Source organism: Gadus morhua, chromosome 20, assembly GCF_902167405.1.
Source record: "Gadus morhua chromosome 20, gadMor3.0, whole genome shotgun sequence".
NCBI classification, from domain to species: domain Eukaryota; kingdom Metazoa; phylum Chordata; class Actinopteri; order Gadiformes; family Gadidae; genus Gadus; species Gadus morhua.
Window position 1 is genome coordinate 16,457,102 of NC_044067.1, and position 22,378 is coordinate 16,479,479.

Here is a 22,378-nt window from a genome sequence, read left to right on the forward strand (position 1 = left end):
ATTCTGGATACAATTTTCTCTGCTGCAAAGGCTGATAAAGTTCTGTACGTCCTAATCATGTAGCTGGTTTTAGCCTGCATGCTGGTTTGATAAGGGATACTGCATGTGTGGTTGGCTCAACTGCATGGGTAGATTAACCTATCTAATGTACACACATGTTCCACCGTGCATTCTCCACTTCAAGTTATACTGCTAATGACTAACTACTGACACAGAAGCACCGAAACGACGTCTTATTCACCACTTCAGTGCAAGGGAGCATATGAGGATAGCAAAGGGCAGTATTTTGTTGTTTTAAATTGTTTAATAAAGGTTTTCAATCAGCGTCTTCAAGGCAAGACCGCTCTAAGCCAGAGGTTGAAGAGACAATTTTTTCATAATTATTTATGATCATTATTTCCAACGGAAAACGGTACCACTATCATATTACGAGACGGAATATAATTTTTTCACACAAATTCTGCTCATGATGTTCAAAGCATTTCTTGTCTGCAAAGTTCAACGTCACCTGTTTTTGAGGCACTGTTCCACACAGTTACCGGTACCGGTCATGATATAACTAGAGGGACACAAATGGTTAACCTCCTCCAGACTCAACCCTCTGCATGTCAGGAAGCAACCGCCATGTCAAAAGATTTAATCATACCCCCCTCTGGGGTGATGGGACACCAGCGATGGAAACCATTTCCCTTTGATCACTGATGTGTCAACATCGCTGTTTGATTCCAAGCCATTTTAATATCTTTAATCCTAAAGCCTTTTAGCTAGCCGTACCGAAGAGTTCAACTTCAACCAGAGAGTTGTTCTCCCGGCACAGTGACATTTTGCATGCAAATTGGCGTGCTGCGATTAAAGATTGACAGCTTTTTAACAATAATCGTCTTTGACGCTAGAGGTTCCCGTGCAAACCTTTGCAAAGACGGAAACCCAACGGCTCAACACCCTAGCGCACCGACCTTATCGCTAATGACCCGGTCCTATGCTTTATGCTATGTCTTCCCTTCTGTCTCTTTCCCCACGGTCATGTCAATCAAAAATCCCATTGCCAACCCTGCCTCCTTGTGCGGTGTGTTTAGAGAGACCTGCAGTCGTTCATTTTCAATCAGACGTTAATGTTTCCGTTTCCTTTTGAGATCTAAGAGGTGGAAAAAAAGGCGAAAGCTTGGCCCTGTGTACACGTTACATACCGATCTAAACAGTTTACCAGCCTGCAGCATGGCTTTGTCATCACACACACACACTAAGACACACACACACACACACACACACACACACACACACACACACACACACACACACACACACACACACACACACAGCTTTCCCTAATGGGGGGAAGGGTCGAGGGCCAAGCGCTGCCCTCATTCTCCGGGTGGCAATCCCCCCGCCCCCCCTTCCACACACACACACACACACACACACACACTCTAGGGCTTTGACTTTTGCCCAAAAATCATATTCGAAGTGCGTTTGTTTATTAATATTAATATTAGAATATATTCAAATATTTATTAATAATATTTTGACCATTAAATGCCTTCAGTAAGACCTGGGCTGAATCCGAATACTTAGTACATGCTATTTCTGTTCAGTGTCTACTACTTGACCGTACTACACTTGACAGTAGCCGCGTTTACATGGCACATCTGATCCGCATAGATTTCTATGCGGCATAGATCTGTTCCTAAAATGTGTTCCGAATGTACTGTATACATGGCAGTAACAAAAGTGTCCGTTATGTGCACACCTGACACATCTCTGGACCGGCGGCGACATAATGGATATCTTATCACTATCGGGGATTTTAAATTTGATTTGAATGAAAGCAGAGCAGGAGAGAGCTTTTCTCTGCCTGCTCCTTCAATTAAGAAGGAGGAGGACAGCGCAGCAACGTCAATTTCTCGTCAGATCTTTATATTTACCCTAAGCTCCGCCGCAAAAAATAGGAATTTGGATGCGAGTCCGCAGCCAAGACTGGTGGGAGAGAGTGGTCTTCTTACGGGAATTTAGTGACCAGGAATCCTCGAAGGTCCAATTGCGCATTACTGCAGCTGCCATCTCTCTAAGTTAAGAAGTATTTTAACGTTCAGCCTGCAAAAGTACTAGTAGTAGCCTACTCATTTACAGTTATGTCGGACGCGCGCGGACACGTCATTAATAAACACCCATGTCCCGTCGCTTAGCAACCGGACACGCTGACCGGACTACTTTTACGGAGTGATAACAAAGACGTGAATCAGGCAATAAATCCACTTTCCTTGACAGCGGTGAAGTCCGGTGTGCTTAAAAGTACCGACGGAGCTCAGTGGACCTGCGAACTACTGCGGCTGCTCCAAGTTAAACCCCAATCTATTCGGAATAAGTGTATACATGGCGATTTAAAACGGACTACACCACCTATTCTATTCGGCATAGAATCTATGCCGAACAGATAATTGTATTCCGAATGAGGCGTATACATGCCCATTTTCTGTTCCGCATAGAAATCTATGCGGAACAGATGTGTCCATGTAAACGCGGCTAATGTAGTACGGTCTACAGCTATGCGTAGAACGCCTCCGAACGCTTCCGAACACCGCCGAAACTCCACCGGATGTTTGGAGATGACGTATTTCCCCTCAGATGCCGGCAAAATTACCTTGATAAGTTACCTGTTTTCCGTCTTGTCATCGTTGCTATTAAATTAAAAATGTCTCTTTTTACTTAATTACTTACTTTACTTTTTTACTCTTTTTAATGTCTCTTTTTTTCGCCGCTTTCTACGACGTCCAGGATTGGGCTTTGCAAGGTTTGTTTACCGGCGTTGCTATGGTCTAGCGTGTTCCAACGGTTTATTAGGTTTCTAATAAATCGCTGTCTAATCAATACTTCATTCACTGCCTCTTCCGTGGTCATTACAATATTATGAATAGTCTGCGTCGGGTTCTCCGACGTCTCTCCCTCTTGGCCTGCCCATAACAGGTTCGAATATTAAGGGCTGCCTAATATTCGTTCGAATTTTGATTTTATTTTTTGATATTCGAATTATATTCGAATCACGAAGTTTGGAGTCAAAGCCCTAACAAACACACACACACACACACACACACACACACACACGCACACACACACACACACACACACACACACACACACACACACACACACACACACACACACACACACACACACACACACTCTGTCATACACACACACACACACTCTGTCATACACACACACACACACTCTGTCATACACACACTAATAGACACATACACACACACTTACACACACACACACACACGGTTGTTCTGTGCTGCCCTAGATATTAGAGAGGTTGACGAGGGTCTTCAATGTAGGATTTTACATAATTATGTCCTGCCCTGTATACTGACCTTCTGTAGTGTTGAGCTGTGTGTGTATGTGTGCGTTACATGAATAGTGATGGCTATTCTTTGGAACTCCTAAGAGGAACCTCTTAGATTCTCCTTGATGAAATTGTATGACAGAAAAAGAAAATGCATGTAAAAGCTGTCTTCTTGTTCACACAGAAATTAATTAGTAATTTACTGTGTGTGTGTGTGTGTGCGTCTGCGTCTGAGTCCTTCCTCTGTGTCGGCTCCCAGGCTCTCTTGTCTAGCCGGTTGACAAATTGTGAGCTCGAAAAACAGAACAGTCTAGAAGTTGTTCAATAGACACTAGTCACAACTTTGACAAATTCTAAAAGTGTACCCGCAACAAGTATTGAATTCTAAAGAGGAAGGGGAATTTGAGTTTACTTGGAATTGTTTGCAACAGAAGTGCATCATCGACATGCAATCTTCCAAACATAGAAATCCTGCAAAAAGGCAAACGCAACCCCAGCAGTTTCTGTGTTCAAGCATAGCTTTGTGATGTTGGTGTGTATCTGTGTTGTGCTTTTGTGTACATTTTAGCCGTGTTTGTTTGTGTGTGTGTCGGTGCAGACAGGAAGGCTGTAGACTGTCTTTGTTTTTTATAAGATGACCTCACAGCTTTAGGGACACACACACACACACACACACACACACACACACACACACACACACACACACACACACACACACACACACACACACACACACACACACGCACACGTAAACCACATTTCACAAACATTTGGACACATGGACACTCAAACTAACTTCTTAATTCTAAAACACCCCCCCCCCCCAACACACACACACACTCTGTTGCTAAGCGATGCTGACAGCAGGAAGTAGTTATGGTAGCATGATTCTGCCGCTTCCTCCCTGAGGGGCCGATCTCTCCTCTGATCGGTCTACTCTGGGGTGGGAGCGGGGTGAGGAGGAGAGAGGAGAGGACAGGATGGGTGATGAGAAAAGAGTAGAGAGAAAAAGACGAGGAAGGGGGAGGGAGAGTAGGAAACAGGAAACAGGAGAGGCAACGGATGGAGAGGAGAAGTAGGAGAGAGAGGAAGGGAGGAGGAGAAAAGCGAGAGATAAGGAGAGAGCGGGTTGGTAAAGAAGGGTAGGAGAGAGGTTGGTGGGCCTGGGGGAGAGGGGAGAGACAGTACAGAGAGGCATGGCGGAGGGGGCTCCCTGCATGCGTCACAGACTGTGACATCATCATACGTTATCTCTGTGCGTGTGTGGCAGCCCTTCAGCAGCAGAGAGAGAGAGAGAGAGATAAGAAGCCATCCCTCCCTCCCTCCCGGCTTCATCGCTCCTCTGCGCTGTGTGATTCGCGCTGCCTTCACGCAGGCGGTGGTAATGAATAGTGCTCAATACGCTCCGTGTACAGAGCACAATACAGTATAGTGTGGGGGCCGGGCTGTTTGACTCCCAGCCTAAAGGTCCTGGTTTTGATTCCCCCAATGTCCCCCGCATACATAGACCACCATAAGACCCCCGATGTAAATGTAGACCTCCATAAGACCCCCCATATACGTATGTAGACCGCCGTTTGTTAGAGACACTATGACCTTCTTACCTGCGCCTTAATGGCATGTGACTTTGGATGAAAGCACGCTGAAGGCCCACATAGTAAATAGCACAAAGCTCACAGCGGTGGGAGGGGTCCTTGGTGTTGCTGCTATTCTCTGCAATAGGGTTGGACCGCTTGCCTTTTGCAACCACTACAACCACACGGACAGACAATCCTGTATTTTTACGCACTCACCATCTGTTTGTGGTCATTGCAGTTTGAGGTGATGCGCCTTGACAAGAAGATCAAACACACTCTTTAGCACACACACACACACACACACACACACACACTGAAACAAAGGCACACACTGAAACAAAGACACACACTGAACAAAGACACACGCCGTGCCGCTACATGGACTCTGGGTGACTCCTATGGTTCAGAACTGTCAAATGTCATGACTATTGGTGCATGCACCCCCATACCATACACATGTTGTGGTTTGAGTTGAATCTATCCACATATCATCTACTGTACATGTTCACTTCAACCTTCACCACATACCACCATATACATTGTGTATGTGTGCGGCAGATGTCCTCCACCCTGCCACTCCTCTCCCCTCGCTCGGTCGTCAGCGAGCCTCCGCGGCCCGGTTGCATTCCCCCCGCCCTCCGTGAAACAGGTCAACACTTCCTATTTGAGATCATGCGGCCGCAGTTTGGCATGCAGCGGGCCAAGCACGCCATTCCCCGTGTGACTCGGGGAAACGTTTAGTCACGGCTCGCGATCGAAAGCGTCCTGTGGTTGATCCAGTGTGACCAGACAGACCCAGGCTGGAGGGAGAGGAGGGAGGGGGAAAGGAGGAGGAGGAGGAGGAGGAGGTGGGTGAGGGGAGATGATGGTGGATGGGACCCCCACCCCTCCGGGCCAGACCTTGATGCAGGGAAGGTCGGGCTAGGCGTGGCGTCCCCGGAGTGCAAGCTCAAGCGGAGAGTATCAAAGTAAAAGCGGATGTGTCCTTGACATTAACTCCAGCTCTTAATGGGACCCGAGTCCTCTGTGAATGCTGACACCTGATTTTCAACTTGGCTATTTTAACTTCTGCTTCAGCTGTGCCACTATCGCAAAAATAATAGAAATACTCTGCAAAAAGAACTTCTGTCTTGTAAGCTCTTTCCGATTCGGAATGTATCTGGTATCGAGTTAAAAATAGCAGGTATATTAATCCTAGGAGTGTTGGACTCGATGCCTGCTCTCTGTTACTGAACGTATGTTGAGTTAGCATTGTTATTATCCTCTTAAAATCCTGGAGAAAACAAGCTAATTTAACGGCGTCTGTGTGTATCGGCAGGGTTAGCACGGGGGCTATACCCCCCTGGAGCGTCCATAAGCGGAGCTCACTAGTACCTGCCTATTCATTGACATTCCTTCCCGCTGAGGGCGGGAGAGCTTGGTGTAGTTTTAGTCCTTTTTTTACCCCCCTAGACCTGTGTAGGCCTGTCCTGCCTCATCCAAGCAGGCCTGGAATCCACAGAGCGAGCGATCCATAGCCGTGCTCAGCCGTACTCTGGGCTCTGTCGATGGAGAGGGGTACAGCAGAGTTGTTCACTGTGATTTAAAGACCACGTCTGGTTATCGAGCCCTGATGCTTTTGAGTTATTGTGGGTCATTTGAGGCAATGTTAACGCTGGTGTTGGAATGCTCCCCTAACCTGCACTCTCTTGTGTTTTATTTATGTTAATGCATCTATGTATATAAATTAACCATCTCTGTGATTCTCCCCTCTGTGTGTTTGTGTATGTGTGCGCGCAGACCCTGGTAGGAGCGTGATGAGCGCGCGCTTCCGTTGCCCCGCCGGCAGATCCTACAATGTGCGGGCGACGGAGCTGGAGCGCGAGCGGCACCACGCCCAGGTGCTCTGCAACATCCTGCTGCTGGACCACTCCATGCAGCCCTTCACCGTGTCCGTACGTACACACGCACAGGCACAGACACAGGCACAGGCACAGGCACAGGCACAGACACAGACACAGACACACAGACACACACACACAAGCCCATCACCATGTACGTACACGCACCAACAATCACATACACCAAGCACAGAGAGAAATAGCATCAGACGCAAACACACAGCAATGAACCGTCAAGAGAATGTGTGTATGCTTGTGTGCCTATTCTAAGTGTGTGTCCTTTGTGAAATGAACATGTTCCAAAATATCCCCCCACAACATTATATCCTGCATTAATTTGTGCGTGTGTGTGTGTGTGTGTGCATTCCTCCTAGTGAATGCTTAGGCTGCTTTAGTTTCCTTCTATTAGCAGAGACAAACTGAGAACAAATGAATCAGAGGTTTGTGAGAGGGATAGAGAGAGAGAGAGAGAATTGATGTAGGCATGTGGGAGAGAAAGAGCAAGGGGAAGAGTCAGTGTGTGAAAGAAAGGAAGAATTAGCGTGAGAGCAAAATGAAGAGAATGGGGGTTGTGTGAGAGAGTCAAAGATGGAGATGGTGTGTTTCTGTGTGTGTGTGTGTGTGTGTGTGTGTGTGTGTGTGTGTGTGTGTGAGAGAGAGAGATATGAGAGACTTGGTGTTACAGAGCGAGCAAGAGTTAGACAGCCTTATGCCAAACCATGTGTTTTACACAGTAGGTGTTTGCTGTTGTGTGTGTGTGTGTGTGTGTGTGTGTCTTCTTGAGGCTGGTGCCGTAGTGTTGGCATAGAAGGATATTGCGTCCCTGTGCGTGCGTGTTTGTGTGTGTGTGTGTTCTGGAAACTGGTGCTGTAGGGATAGAATGAGAAGGTGTGTGTGTGTGTGTGTGTGTGTGTGTGTGTGTGTGTGTGTGTGTGTGTGTGTGTGTGTGTGTGTGTGTGTGTGTGTGTGTGTGTGTGTGGACAACATACAGTATGTTGTAAACGGAATTGATTTCGGTTTTAGGTTGACACTAATGCACAACTTTACCTGCTCCTTAATGACCGTCATCAGTGAAGAGATTTCCCTTTGGATCAAAGTGTCTGCTAAGTAACTTAATGGTTCATCCTCATTGAGCCACCACAAGTCCCCTGTGAATCAATTGGTCAGTTGCGGCCAAAGCAAAGAAACATCTGCCCTGGTAATTTAGTACAATCAATGGGAAATCTCCATTGACAATGCCAAAGGTTGGACAAAACTGTGCGATCCCGTAGAAGAAAACCTAGATTACTTGAATCCTGAAATCCATGCACTTCTGTGCCCGGCAGATTTTAAGTGCCCCCGTGCGGTTTCTGTTTGTATTTTAAAGTATCGGAGTTGGTTAGATATGCTGCCGCCCGTGTCGTAAGCCTACACCTCTCCCTCTCTTTCTTTGCGTGCCGAAAAAAGAAAGGCACAGAAGAACCGGTTGCCATGGCAACTTAATTCGCCACGCTACTGGATTTCCAGCGGCCCGAGCCCTCTCCTGGCTCCTGATTGGCTGGCTATGACGGCACATCGTCCTGCCGCACGGGGAGAGACAGACCAATGCAAACGTGTCTAAATGGCTAAAATAATAATATGAATAATCATAATGGTCATTATAATAACAAATTGCAACCTCCTTTTTCCTATTCGCATCCTTCAGTCGTGGTCTCCTCTTCCTATCTTCTTTCTCCCTAATCTCTCTGTCGGCTCTCTCTCTCTCGGCTGCTCCATCAGCATGCCCCCTGCTTGCTCTTGTGTCTGAATGAGCTGATCGATGAATGGGTGAATTAATTTGGGAAACGAAAAGGCTCTCTGTTCGGCTCTCCTGCTCGATCGATATATTGCTCGTCTCTGAATGGGTTAATGCATGCATGCATGAATGAATGACTTGAAGGACTAGGTCCCTGCTCGATAAGTCCATATATTTTTTAGCCTGTTGTCATCTGCCTTGATGAATGAGTGAAGGAGTGGGCCGGTCTCTAACCCTATCTGATGGCTCTCCTCTCTCTGAAGATGTGAATGAACCAATGTGTGAATGAATGTGCAGCTTTGGTAATTTATCGCCCCTGGCTGGCAGCCTCGCTCTCCTTTTATATACCCCCTCTCTCTCGTGCTCGCTCTAAGATACGCTCTCTATATGTAAGATACTCTCTTCCCTTCACGGACCATTCTTTGTCTCTTTCTATCCATCTTTCTCCCTCTCCCCCTCTCCCCGTCTCCTTGCTGGACCTAAGGAGCATAGAGTAGAGACAGGATCCACACACGCAGCCTCTCTCTCTCTTTCCCTCTACCCCCATCGTCATGGGAACAACCAGAGCTCAGGGAATAATTTGCCAATGGGGGAGGGGCTGTTTTAAGGGGGGTTATAATATTTAGTATGGGCAATAAAAACAAAAAGGTGCTCATCACCGAGCTGTCCATGATTGTCTGTATGTTTAGGTTACCGTGAACAGGACCAAAGTGCCGGCTCTGCAGCAAGCAGGACGGCTGCAGAGTTCAGTTCACCAGCGGGTCTAATTTTGGATAAGGTTGCCTTACTATTTGTGTCAAAACAATATGGAGAATGCATCAGAGAGGGAGGCGCAGAGCGGGTTTGCTTATGCTTTGTGTCTGGGTGCTAGTCTGTGTGTGCGACTTTTATATAAATATCTATCTATATGTGTGTGTGTGTGAGAGGGCATGTATGCAAGATGCTGTTTAATTGGCTGTTGTAATGCACTGTTAATGGGTAAGCAAATGTCTAATTTCTTGAAAGAGGGAGAGACGTAGAGGGACAGGGATACAGTCAGAAAAGTACAAGCTGTTTTTCAGTCAGGCATCTGTTACACTTCAAACTACATTGTTTACTTCATCCAAACAAATACATACAACTGTCTCTATCTACCTGCGGTGCCTTGCTATGCAATATATATCCAGAATGCAGGGGGGTAGGGCATTTTGACACACACAATTTACATACATTTTGAATGTTAAAGGCATGTTTCATAACATTGTGTAGGGAATGTGCAACCTAAAGATGTATGTTATCAGAACATCTCTCTGTCTCACTCTAACTGTCTATGTGTGTCTCGGTCTACAGTCTAACTCCCTCTCAGTGGTGCGTGTGAAATTAGGAAGTTCAACACAAAGAACACTTGTCCCCTTCCTCCCACCCCTCCCGCGACCTCTTTAAGATTCTCTCTCTCTCTCTCTCTCTCTCTCTCTCTCTCTCTCTCTCTCTCTCTCTCTCTCTCTCTCTCTCTCTCTCTCTCTCTCTCTCTCTCTCTCTCTCTCTCTCTCTCTCTCTCTCTCTCTCTCTCTCTCTCTCTCTCTCTCTCTCTCTCTCTCTCTCTCTCTCTCTTTTCTCTCCCCCCCCCCCCCCCCCCCCCCCCCCGCCGCCAAGATACTGTGTCTCGTCCTTGTTAAGATTCTGTGTATGTTCCTCTCTCCCCTCTCCGTGGGTTATTTGTATGAATGGGTAACAGCCCTAACGGTGACTAATGGCAGTGAATGACCGCCTCAAGTCATCTGTTTCTTGCCCACACTCGCCAACGTAAATGCGTACACATTCTTACTGATGCGTCGTGGGAAGGGCTGTCCTCTTGCGTGTGTCGAAGTACAGATTAAAGGTCTCAAGCTCGTGGGGGCTTTTTAGATGTAATGGATCGCTCTTTGTTTTGCCTGTAATCGGATCAATGAATCACTTGTCTTTAAACTCACCACCGTAAACAGTGCATTGTGGGTACGGCCCTCTGCAGCAGTGTTTAGATGGATTGCAGGTCTCTCATGCACACACACAAACATACATCACACACACACACACACACACACACAGATTCATGAGTGGAAAGGGTTGGCCCATGACATGCGATGGGAGCGTAGTAAACATGGCTCTTTTGTTCTGCATGTGTGTCCGCCGCTCCCAGACTCCCCGCTCCGTCTAGATAGTCATGGCTGTTTGTTTCCTAGCGCTGGCACCCGCGTTGGCACACTGGCTTCAGATGCATTTAGAATACCAGAAAAGGCTTACACGTTGAACACACACACACACACACACACACACACACACACACACACACACACACACACACACACACACACACAGTGGTGACGGGTTTCCTGGGAGTGCAGCATAAAAACGCCTTCAAGGGTTCCAACAGCCACTGTGAAAAGCCACTTCTTACAATGGGCTGGTGGACACACACACACTCAGACACACACACACACACACACACACACACACACACACACACACACACACACACACACACACACACTCTCAGACACACACTCTCAGACACACACACACACTCTCAGACACACACACACACTCTCAGACACACACACACACACTCTCAGACACACACACACACACTCTCAGACACACACACTCAGACACACACACACTCTCAGACACACACACACACACACTCAGACACACGCACACACACACACACTCAGACACACTCAGACACACATGCACGGTCCGGATCTATGAATAAGAAATGGAGAGAGATGTAGATTTGATCAATTCAATTTGGAGAACTGCTTGATTCTTAACTTTCTCATTTGTCTCTCAGCCAATGATTCAGCCAGAAATTCAGTCAAACTGCCTGTTACCAAGGCAACCATTCAGCCAGTCTGCCTGTTGTCCATTGCCGTGGATTTGTGAGTTTAGTTGTACGTTTCAGTTTTCCAGTATTGCAGACTAGTGAGTATATTCAGTATTCCAGTACTGTCGATTAGTGAGTTCAGTGGTTATTTGTAGTTATTTGGTGGGGACAAATCAGTTGAAAATGTATTTTCAGTTGCCCATTACTTTGGACTACTAGTGAGTTTATTTGTTATTAACTGTGTCCAGTGCCTTGACCACTCATGAGTTTAGTTGTTATTAACTGTGTCCAGTGCCTTGACCACTCGTGAGTTTAGTTGTTATTAACTGTGTCCAGTGCCCGGGCCACTAGTGAGTTTAGTTGTTATTAACTGTGTCCAGTGCCCTGGCCACTAGTGAGTTTAGTTGTTATTAACTGTGTCCAGTGCCCGGGCCACTAGTGAGTTTAGTTGTTATTAACAGTTGTCCAGTGCCCGGGCCACTAGTGAGTTTAGTTGTTAACAGTTGTCCAGTGCCCGGGCCACTAGTGAGTTTAGATATTAACAGTTGTCCAGTGCCCTGACCACTAGTGAGTTTAGATATTAACAGTTGTCCAGTGCCCGGGCCACTAGTGAGTTTAGTTGTTATTAACAGTTGTCCATTTGATCTTTTAACAGCTACAACGAGTCCCCCGTGACACACATGGAAAAGTGTATCACGGGGGAAGACAGGAAATGTGTGTTGTGTCTCTTTGTTTGTGTTTGCTTGTGAGAGAGTGTTGGAGCGCGGTATGTCAAAGATACAACAAGCATGTAAATTGGTCCTGTATTGGGCATCCACAAAACACTTGGCAATGTAATCCTTTGGGGAAATAGTGCCAAGTCAGTGTACATGTGCAACTGAAAGACTCGGCTTGTTATTAATTGTAATCGATTTAGGTCACGATTCGTTGTCGGATTTATCTCTCTCTTGTCCATCCATCCCCCTCTTGTCCATCCATCCCTCAGTCCTCTTGCCTTCAAACTTTTGATCTGGAAATCAATTGATGAAGTGATGATTATATAGTGATAAAAGTGATTCAATGTTCTCTTGCAGAAATGTGACCTGGGCCAGGTGCTTCTGGACGCGGTCTTCAAACACCTGGAGCTGACAGAGAGGGACTACTTTGGTCTTCACCTGGCGGAGGACTCCTCAGACACGCTGGTCAGCCTCTGTTTGCGCTTGTGTGTACATCGAGTGTGTGTGGTGGAGGAACTGTTCTCTAAAGTCTCTTTGTCAATGTTTTACAGCGCTGGCTCGACCCAAGCAAGCCCATCAGGAAGCAGTTGAAAAGTAGGTGAACCCCACCGAGCATGACCTCCACCTGCACCTCACACCTTCTCCTCAAACCACCCCCTGATATCTCTGCCCTCACCTCCACCTCCAGCCCGCCCCCTCCCGCTCACCCTTCACACACAGTTAATTCCGGTAAAGCTCTGTATAACCTCCACCTCAGGTCCATCACACTTCCTCCACATCACATTCACCTCCACCACATGTCAGTCACATGTCATCTACACCTGACCGAACTGGCACAACACATTGCCTCCACTTCACCAAACCACAACACAACCACCACCACCCACCGCCCTCGATCTCCAGCTGCATGTGACCTCCGTCTCACCTCCATCTCACCTCCGCCACCAGCGGTCGTTTAAGCATCTCAGAGATTATTGAGGAGACCGTGAGGCCGGTCCAACAGTCATACTGAATTCTCCCTAAGCCGGTAACACGGCCTGCAGTCGAATTTAAACAATCCAGCAACTAACTAGCCACCGCGGCCCATGAGCAACAGTTGTGTTTTGAGACATATTTAAAATACAGTCCAACCCCCCCGGGCGATGATTAAACTCAGTTTCAACCGGGTTGCTAGGTTTGTTCCTGAGTAGTATAATGTGTAACATCACAAGAGTGTTGCGGAATGGGCTGGATCGACACAACCCCCTCCCCCCCACCCCCTCCCCAGCTTGCAGTGAACTCCGCTTCAACCCGGCTTCATAGCCGAGAGATTGACCCGGCGAGCCGTTTATTTGGTCTGCAGATAGATTCTGACATGCTGTGGGTGAACCTCAAGGGGTTTCTTCCAATGCGGACATGCATATTTAATGGCTGAACTCCCGGCTCCGCGATGGTCCTCTTTCATGTGGAGACATTGTGTGTTAGAACATGCTCTGGTGTTAGTTAGAGGCCCGTGCTTGGCTTGAAGTAGATTATTCTTCTTCTTCTGTTTTGGTGGTTAACAGTAACACATTTCACTGCACTGTTGACTATCGCAATGTAGTATGACCTGGCTCCCAAGCGGAGTATAGAAGGGTTTACCCTTTACAAACGTGCTTGGTGATAAACCGTTTTGCTGCCATAAGCTACTGGTGTCACCTTTGCGACTACAGCCGTGTTGTCAAGCGGACGTTTAGTCTGATTAGCCTGATGATGTAATGTTGCATTGCTACTTCCAGAGGGGAATGTGTTTATCTTACTTTTGCCAATTATGCAACACAGCTGATGTTTGTTTGTAGTGTCATTCCAATATCACTGACACGCTGCATAAATAAATGACAAAATTGTCTGTCTTGTTATTCTAAGAAAAGGTTAGGAGGCTTGCTTTAGTTAACTGAGTGATTCAACACCCTAACCAAACGTGGCTTTTGTGTCTCAGTTCTTCATTCATTCACCTGCCAGTGACTATTAAACAGTCTACTGTAGTATTGTTATTGTTAAATCATTTTTAAAATGTTCTACAAAATAAATTCGACGTGCGTACAAAGCATAGTCTATTGACTCAAATCCTCCCTTTTTAAAGACCAGTCTGTTAAAGATCCAGTCTTGGATCCATAGCTGTCTTAGTTTTATTTAAGGGAATGAACTACATGGTATGTTAAAAATGTACTATCCCTGGCTTTTGGGATTAGCGCCGTTAGCAGCACAACAAATCATTGCCATCTTAAAGGCTGTCTCTGCTGTCTCTGCTTTATGCCCCCTGGTTGTGTGCTTGAATCTGCTGAGACGCTGCCCAGAAACCTGTCTATATTTCTAAATGAAAATATCTACAGCTCCGTGTCATGGCCAATTTTCTTTTGGATGTACATCCAAGAACTTTTTACAAGAGTTTCATTGCCTGACGTCACATTTCGGAGGAATGATCATTCAATTGTGATTATTGGGAAATATGTGTAGACGTAAACATGCTGGGAACTTGAACATGGAAATACAGGTTTTAACACATTTAGTTCAGCTCCTAGTCTCTCTCTTGAGAGGAATTATCCTGATTCTCTACAATAGTCCACTTGAGGCAGGTGGAGACAGAAAATGTACTTGTGTTTTGGTTTTATTTTTTATTGTTTTTTGTTTTTCTAGGAGGGTCTCCACACAACCTGAGCTTCAGAGTCAAGTTCTTTGTGACTGACCCCGGCAAACTTCAGGAAGAATACACACGGTAATACCACGTGACTGGGTACTACAAACAGACACACAGGGATATGAATGCAACAGTCCGGCCCATAGGACCAATTTTCACACGTCCAATCTGTTGACACTAATGATGTTTTTCATTTCCCATGCTGGGGGTCCCCTGGGGTCTAATTGGGGGTATTTGGAGATGACTGACAAGCTATGTGCCTGCTTGAATGATTTGAAGCTAATACTCCTAACTAGTGGGTGCAATGGGAAAACTCCGCTTGGACATTGATATCATAGGGCAAGGAATTTGGGTTTGCAAGATTTTTCAACCCTAAAAAACCGGGGGTCGCTGGTCGCTGGATGATGTCATGAGGAATGGGCGACGAGACGGAGATGTTCCTTGTAACACAATCAGTGGATGAGAAGTGAAACCACTCAAGGTCCAGTGAAAGAGTGTATTGTTCTCAGAGCTGAAGTAGTTTTCAGACTGACCTTCAGACTGCTATTGCGAGGCTGTCAAGCCGGGCAGCTCGCTGACTTGACGGAGCACCCTAGGGTGCTCCACGGTCTTTAGGCATCGGGTTTGGGATTCGAGGAAGGCACGAGAATAGTCACCAAAACAAAAACAGCAACCGACTAATTTTCCCCCTTTGTCTCGTTTGGTGGAGACAATTTAGTCTCACAAAGCAGTGCTAAAAACCAGCAACATTAATTTGAACAATAATAATAATTAATGGTTCACTTAATTGATAGCGCTTTTGAAGAACCCCAAGGCACTTGACATCATGAGTGTGAGGTGTATCAAACCTCTTCCACTATCCATGTACAACCATAACTTTTAACGTTCGTAGTGATGGAGCTCTTTTATTGTAGTTTGTGGTGAAGAATGGACGTTTTATCATTTAAAGTAGTTTATGTTTGTATCCCTAAAGCAAAGCCATTGTGTGTTTTAGTAGCCATTCATACAGTTTGGCTCTCAGCGGTATCAGCTTCTCTATCTAATAGGATCAACATACTTGGGCAGATTAAGTAATGCTGGCTTTAAGATGTATAATCACTTAAATAAACCCACGTGGTGCCGTCCACTGGGAGATTTGATCAACAAAACCGGAAACAATTAGACATTTTAACACAGAGCAATAGTTTTTGAAAGAATGAAACCTTTGCTTCTCTCTGCCTCCTGAGGTTGCCAAATATATAGATATAAATATTTGTTCTATATAGCCCATCCTAGATACCAGGGATGGAAAGCATTATTGGCCCTTAACACTAATATTCAGAAAAAACACTGCCTCAAAAGGCAGTTTCGATTTGAATTGAACTCCTATTCAGCTTTATTTTTCAATGTTAAAAATTCAAAATCAAAGATTCAACATCAAAAACTTCAACGTGGGGATTACGTTGAAATTCAATTCCAGACACGTTATTTCAATGCATAAATATTCAGTGCTTAGAATTCAATGTCTTTTTATTTTCAAAATCCGATGGCACCGATTTACTTCCATACACTGCTCCTTCGTCATGCTTAACTGATCATACCTCTCTCTCGTTGGTTACACAAATCTTACCATGGACACTTCCAGAACCAGCCAGCTAGCCAGCCAGCCACGTCACAGTCACGTCTGTTAATTTATGAATGGAATTCTGAACGTGTCCCGCCTCCGAAATAGCCTGGCTATAGCCATGATGCCTTGTGCGCGATTTCATTTCTCGCTGCGAGGCAGCCTGGATTCCATGGATCCGATTTTCGCCTGAGATGGGGAACCATTCACAGAACGGGGAGGGACGGCAAGACTAGGACGACGTCTATGCGAGACACCCATCGTCTTCTTCCGAATTGCGTGTGTCTCACGCCGAATGCGTGAGACTTGAGAGCTGTTACCGGTATATTATCCCGGATGTTGACAGTCGCAGTTCAGCAAGAGAGGCGTAGAAGAAGAAGTGGGCCGGATGTTGACAGTGATGTTGTGGAACTGTGCTGCGCCGTATGACTAATGTGTTAAATATGCAAATTTGATCGGACCTGACTGGAAAGTATTACCAGACACAGTGGCGGGTGAAGTGACACAATTCACCCGCCACCCTACAAATCCACCCGCAAATGGCGTGTGGCGGGTGTTAATTTCCATCCCTGCTAGATACCCATATAAGTCTTAAACTTGTTGAAAATGAACAGAAATGAACAGAAATAATAATAAAAAAACGATTCTTTCCAAAATCAAGAAAGCTAGTTCTTTAATTCCCACAGAAGAATCCCTGGCCTGACTTCAAAAGAAGTCTAAGTGAGGTTGCATAACTGAGAAAAGCTGGGATGTTGAGTAACTGAACTCTGTTATGGTCAGTGGGTTCGGGGCTTCCCCATAGACTCAGCATGTCTTTCCTCATGATTTCAATCTGAACGCGTGTTCGGCCTTATTGCATGAATAACGTCAGGCTTCTGAGGAATGAGTAAAGCATGGCGACAACGAGGGTGACAGCGAGGGCCGCGTGACTCACAGGCCCTGACGTCACACCACCGACATATGGCCCCGCGGGAATTCTTCCCTCTGTCGCTCGCGGCTCTGCCTCTCAGACCGCCGCTTGTTGACAGGGTCCGTATGGCGGGGTTCAAAGCTTATTATCTTCCAAGGCCCGGAACGTTGAGTCGGATATGAAGATGAATATATGGCACTGTGCGTCCTGAGATCTGCTCATAGCTCTGATGAGGATCCGCCTACCAGCCTAAAGGTTTTGGGTACCACTCCCCCCACGCCCGACCCTACCCCAATGTCTGCAGAATGCCTGTAGGCATACTGAAGCAAGAGACCCTAACCAAATCCTGCCCCTTAATGAACTACCTTTCACTAAAACACAAACATTAGCATCTGCTAAATGACTAAATAGTAAAGAGTCAGGGTGCAGTTGCGACCACCAACTGAAAAGCCCTGGGTTTGATTCCCGCCCCCTATGGCCACTTCAACTCGACAAGCTTTGAACCCTTTGTGTTCGCCGCCTCAACCTCCAGTTTCAAAGTAATGATTATTCTTTTTTATAATCTTTCACATTCAACGTAGGACAAAACAATGACATGAGAACAGGAAAAATACAAATAGCCATGAGGACATGGGATGTTCAGTAAATTCAAAACAAATGGTCTAATTTAAATTAAATTGTCAAATGAAACGTACTATGAAACGTTTGGCACATTTGCCAAATAAATACTACATTTTTCCCACTGTCTTTCACCCAGCTCTAGAGGAATGATTTTTGAGGATGACAACTTGACGTTGCTGTGTCTTTCCTCCAAACAGATACCAGTATTTCCTTCAGATCAAGCAGGATATTCTGACTGGAAGGTGAGGGTGTTAGCGCGCCGTTGGCTATCAGCGGCTATAATTTCTGAGCACGTTTTCCATGATTCTTGAATTGCACTTAACGTCTATATCACAAATTTCAGTTTGAAAATACAACTCTTTTTTTCTTTGTTAACCGCTTTCAATAGTTTCTCTATCGATCCACTATGCTGTACTCACCCTAGTGTGTTCGTGTGTGTGTGTGTTTTTGTTCTACAGATTACCCTGTCCGCACAACACAGCAGCTCTCCTGGCCTCCTATGCAGTCCAGTGTAAGTACCGCTGGTCCGGGACATCCAGGGTTAGCCGGCATGGCGCCTTAGCGGCCATATGACTAGCGTTCTGCACAGAGGTTCTCCTGGCATTACGGGGGGTAATGGCCTCACACAAAGCTGAACGATGACCCCCCACTGGGAGCATGTCCCGCTCTCCGTCTGTCGGGCTTTCTGTCCGTCTGTTTTTATAAGCTGGCTGGCTCCTGTCTATTTGTCTGTCTGTCTTTCTGTCTTGGTTACCTCCCGGCTGTCCGGCTGTCCCCTTGTCTGACTGTTTGTCCTGCTGGATGACTCACTAGCTTGGTCTTGACTGTGTCTTGTGTCTGTTTCCTGGACAGTGATTCTATGTTCCTCTCGCTCTTTGTCTTTTTATGTAACCTTTTCAATCTATACAAAATCTCTCGCTCACTCGCTCCCCCCTCCCTCTCTTTTTCGCTCTCTCTCTGAACGTTTCATGGTGAATTTCACTGCTATTTAGGTCAGGGAGAGGATTTGAACTGAACTGGATCGCAAACATCTTGACATATCCTACCACACACACACACACACACACACACACACACACACACACACACACACACACACACACACACACACACACACACACACACACTCCTACATTTCCTGTGTCCATTTAAGCATTGTCACTTAGTTCTGCGCCAGTCTCGATTATGAAGATAAATGTTTGCTTTGGGGAGAGAAAGCGTTTGAAGCAGCTGCTACTGTGCTAATTAATTTTGCCTGCGCTGCAGCCCCCGCGCTGATCGTATTAACATCTCCACACCAAAGCCTGTCTTTCACAGGCCCGACCAAATTAAACTCAGGCCTGTGCGTTTATACAGTGAGCTACCAATTCAGCACCTCCCATATTGACCATGTACCGCGTGTGAACTATATGGTATCTGTCAACACATTTTGTGTGAATTCACACACCACACCACGAACACACAGCTAAAACTTATGCTTCATACGTACGCACATGCAACCAAAGCACACACGCACACACATGTTAACCATGCACGCACGCGCATGCACCAACACATGCACGTTCACAATAAAACACACACACACACACACTTACAACCATGCTTGGTGTTCAGTGCCTTGCACAAGAGTCCTTGACAGCAATAGTGTAGTTGTGGAACAGCAGCCACCTTTCTGATGCCAGCTCACTTTGAGAGAACTCACACCTGATACGGATATCAGCCACACTGAGGGATATTGTTATGTATCATCGGGGGAATCCATACCCTGTACGTCTCGAATGAGCTTTACTCAGTAAGAACAAGACACCAACCATTGCACAATCGCTAGAATTAAATATCATGTTTTTCTGTCTAGGCCCACATCTATTACTATCCACACCATGAGACTGTACTAAACTTTCCTATAGTACTAATAATAATCAGATAAATGCTGGAGGCAGCGCCACTCACTGCCACTTTATATTGTATATATCTAGCAACAATTGTCTTTTACCGTGCTCAGATAAGGACACATCCTCTGTACTGCTTCCTGTTTGTAGCACTGTGCAATACTTTTGAACTGATGCATAATTGTGTAATAAAACTAGCATTTCTCTAGTTTTATTTACACATTTTTTAAGAGATACTGTAGCATTTTTGAGGCCATCTGTGCTAATACCCTGTGTAGATGATCTTAAAATCGAAATGTTGTTTATTACCAATAAACGTCTTTGTAATGCTTACACACAAACGCATGCACGCACACCAACCCACCCACACACCCACCCACACACACACACACACACACACACACACACACACACACACACTGTGTGACCAATGCGATCAAAGCCCACTCAACGCTAACCAATGCAGTGGATCCTTAATGTTTAATATCAGCCGGTGCTCAAAGTAAGCGGCAATATGGCTGACACTATTCTTGGCTCTATTGATGTTCTGCAAAAGCCTCTGTCCATACATCTTACCAAGTAGTCAGACATTGCTACGCATTACATCGAACGCTCCCAGCGCAATACTTTTATTAGGACAAGGAAGACCTTCAGATATTAAGTAAACCCACATGACAGCCCCTATATGATCAATTTTCATGACCACTTTCTGCCGGGACATGTGTGGAGATAATATATATATATATATATATATATATATATATATATATATATATATATATATATATATATATATATATATATATATATATATATATATATATATATATCAAACCGTGCATGTCTTAGTGCCCTGATTTGAGGTGTCTTATAAGTGTCAGGTAGATAATCTCTCTGCCTCCATTGGTTTAAAAAATGATTTACCACCATGACAAATGTGTTGTCACATTTACCTTGACATTTGAACAGAACATTAACGATATATAGTATTTGCAAAAAAAGGAAATAATGTACTAGTATCCATTAGACAACGCAATACCAATGTAAAGTTGTGTGTACGGCCAACTAAGACGGTATAACCTGACATCCGTGTCTGTGTGTCTGTGCGTGCAGCTGAGCTGGGGGACTACAGTGAGAGTGAGAACGCTCCTGGCTACCTGTCGGAGTTCTTCTTTATCCCAAGCCCTCCCCAGGACTTCCACAAGGAGGTCACCAAACACCACCAGCAGCACAGGTACCCCTGGACCCACACACCTGCACACACATATACACACGTACACAACACACACATGCACCCTACATACACACACGTGCATATACATACACACACACACACAGCTGCATGCACATGCACCTAACCACGTCTGCACATGCACCTACACACGTCTGCACATGCACGCACGCACACGCACGCACGCACGCACACAACCCTATATACACCTGCACATAAACAGACTTGCAGAAACGTGTATGTACACGCATGAATAAACACACACCTGCACTTTCCCAAGCCTGCCCATACACGGAGACACCTGCACACAACGGCACATGCACCACCTGCATTTACACACACCTGCACGCACATGTAAGTACACACACATGCCTGCACACACACATGCATCCAAATAAAGACGTGTCCAAACAAACATCTGTCTGTTTGTATTAAAATCTCTCTCCTCCCCTACCTCATCTCCCTCTGCCTCTCTATCTGCCTGTCCATCTCTCTCTCTCCCTACACTATCTCTCTCCCTCTGCCTCTCTATCTGCCTGTCCATCTCTCTCTCTCCCTACACTATCTCTCTCCCTCTGCCTCTCTATCTGCCTGTCCATCTCTCTCTCTCCCTACACTATCTCTCGCTCTCTGTCTCTCAGTGGTCTCTCGCCTGCCCAGTCAGAGTTTAATTATCTCAATACAGCGCGCACGTTGGAGCTCTACGGGGTCGAGCTGCACTATGCAAGGGTAAGGTGTCTGTGTGTGTGTGTGTGTGTGTGTGTGTGTGTGTGTGTGTGTGTGTGTCATCACTGGTGGTATATTTTATGTTCGTACGAAGCACGGCTGCAAGTCATAAAAGCCACGGGTCACTTCGGGTCACATGAGTCGGTCATGTGATTAGGAATGTCTGGGTGTTAGGAATGTAATACATGGTCAAAACTCTTCCTCTCTCCCTCATCTCTCTCTCTTTCTTCCTCTATCCCAGGACCAGAGCAACACAGAGATCCTGATTGGTGTGATGTCAGCCGGTGTTGTGATTTATAAAAACAGGGTACGGATCAACTATTTCCCCTGGTGAGTAATACACAAACTTCAACGAATGGAAGCATACACTCTCTGTCTCTCACACAAACACGCACAGGCATGCACACACGCACACACACACACGCACAGTGTAATCTGTGGAGTCTGACATTGGCAGATCATGGATTATGACACCACATTAAAACACACAGCTGGTCTTTTTTTATCCTGTAGTGAATCGGGTGATGAACATGTTACCATGGGGACACAGGAGGCTTTGTCTCTCAATGTTCGCGGTACACTCGGTTTCCATGGAGATGTCTCATCT

At 45.9% G+C, this 22,378-nt stretch overlaps 1 protein-coding gene across 4 annotated transcripts in view; it reads left to right on the plus strand.

Annotated features, from left to right (window-relative positions):
• The window catches only part of ptpn4a (protein tyrosine phosphatase non-receptor type 4a), a 67,824-nt gene that overhangs the window by 21,839 nt on the left and 23,607 nt on the right, over nt 1–22,378 (plus strand). For all 4 annotated transcript variants that reach the window (XM_030342901.1, XM_030342902.1, XM_030342903.1 and 1 more), the window contains exons 2-10: nt 6,703–6,857; nt 12,493–12,600; nt 12,687–12,729; nt 14,791–14,869; nt 18,123–18,167; nt 18,384–18,436; nt 20,928–21,048; nt 21,687–21,774; nt 22,013–22,101. In XM_030342901.1, coding sequence (XP_030198761.1) covers nt 6,720–6,857; nt 12,493–12,600; nt 12,687–12,729; nt 14,791–14,869; nt 18,123–18,167; nt 18,384–18,436; nt 20,928–21,048; nt 21,687–21,774; nt 22,013–22,101 — 764 coding nt within the window. In that variant the 5' untranslated portion in view covers nt 6,703–6,719. The remainder of the gene's footprint in view (nt 1–6,702; nt 6,858–12,492; nt 12,601–12,686; nt 12,730–14,790; nt 14,870–18,122; nt 18,168–18,383; nt 18,437–20,927; nt 21,049–21,686; nt 21,775–22,012; nt 22,102–22,378) is intronic.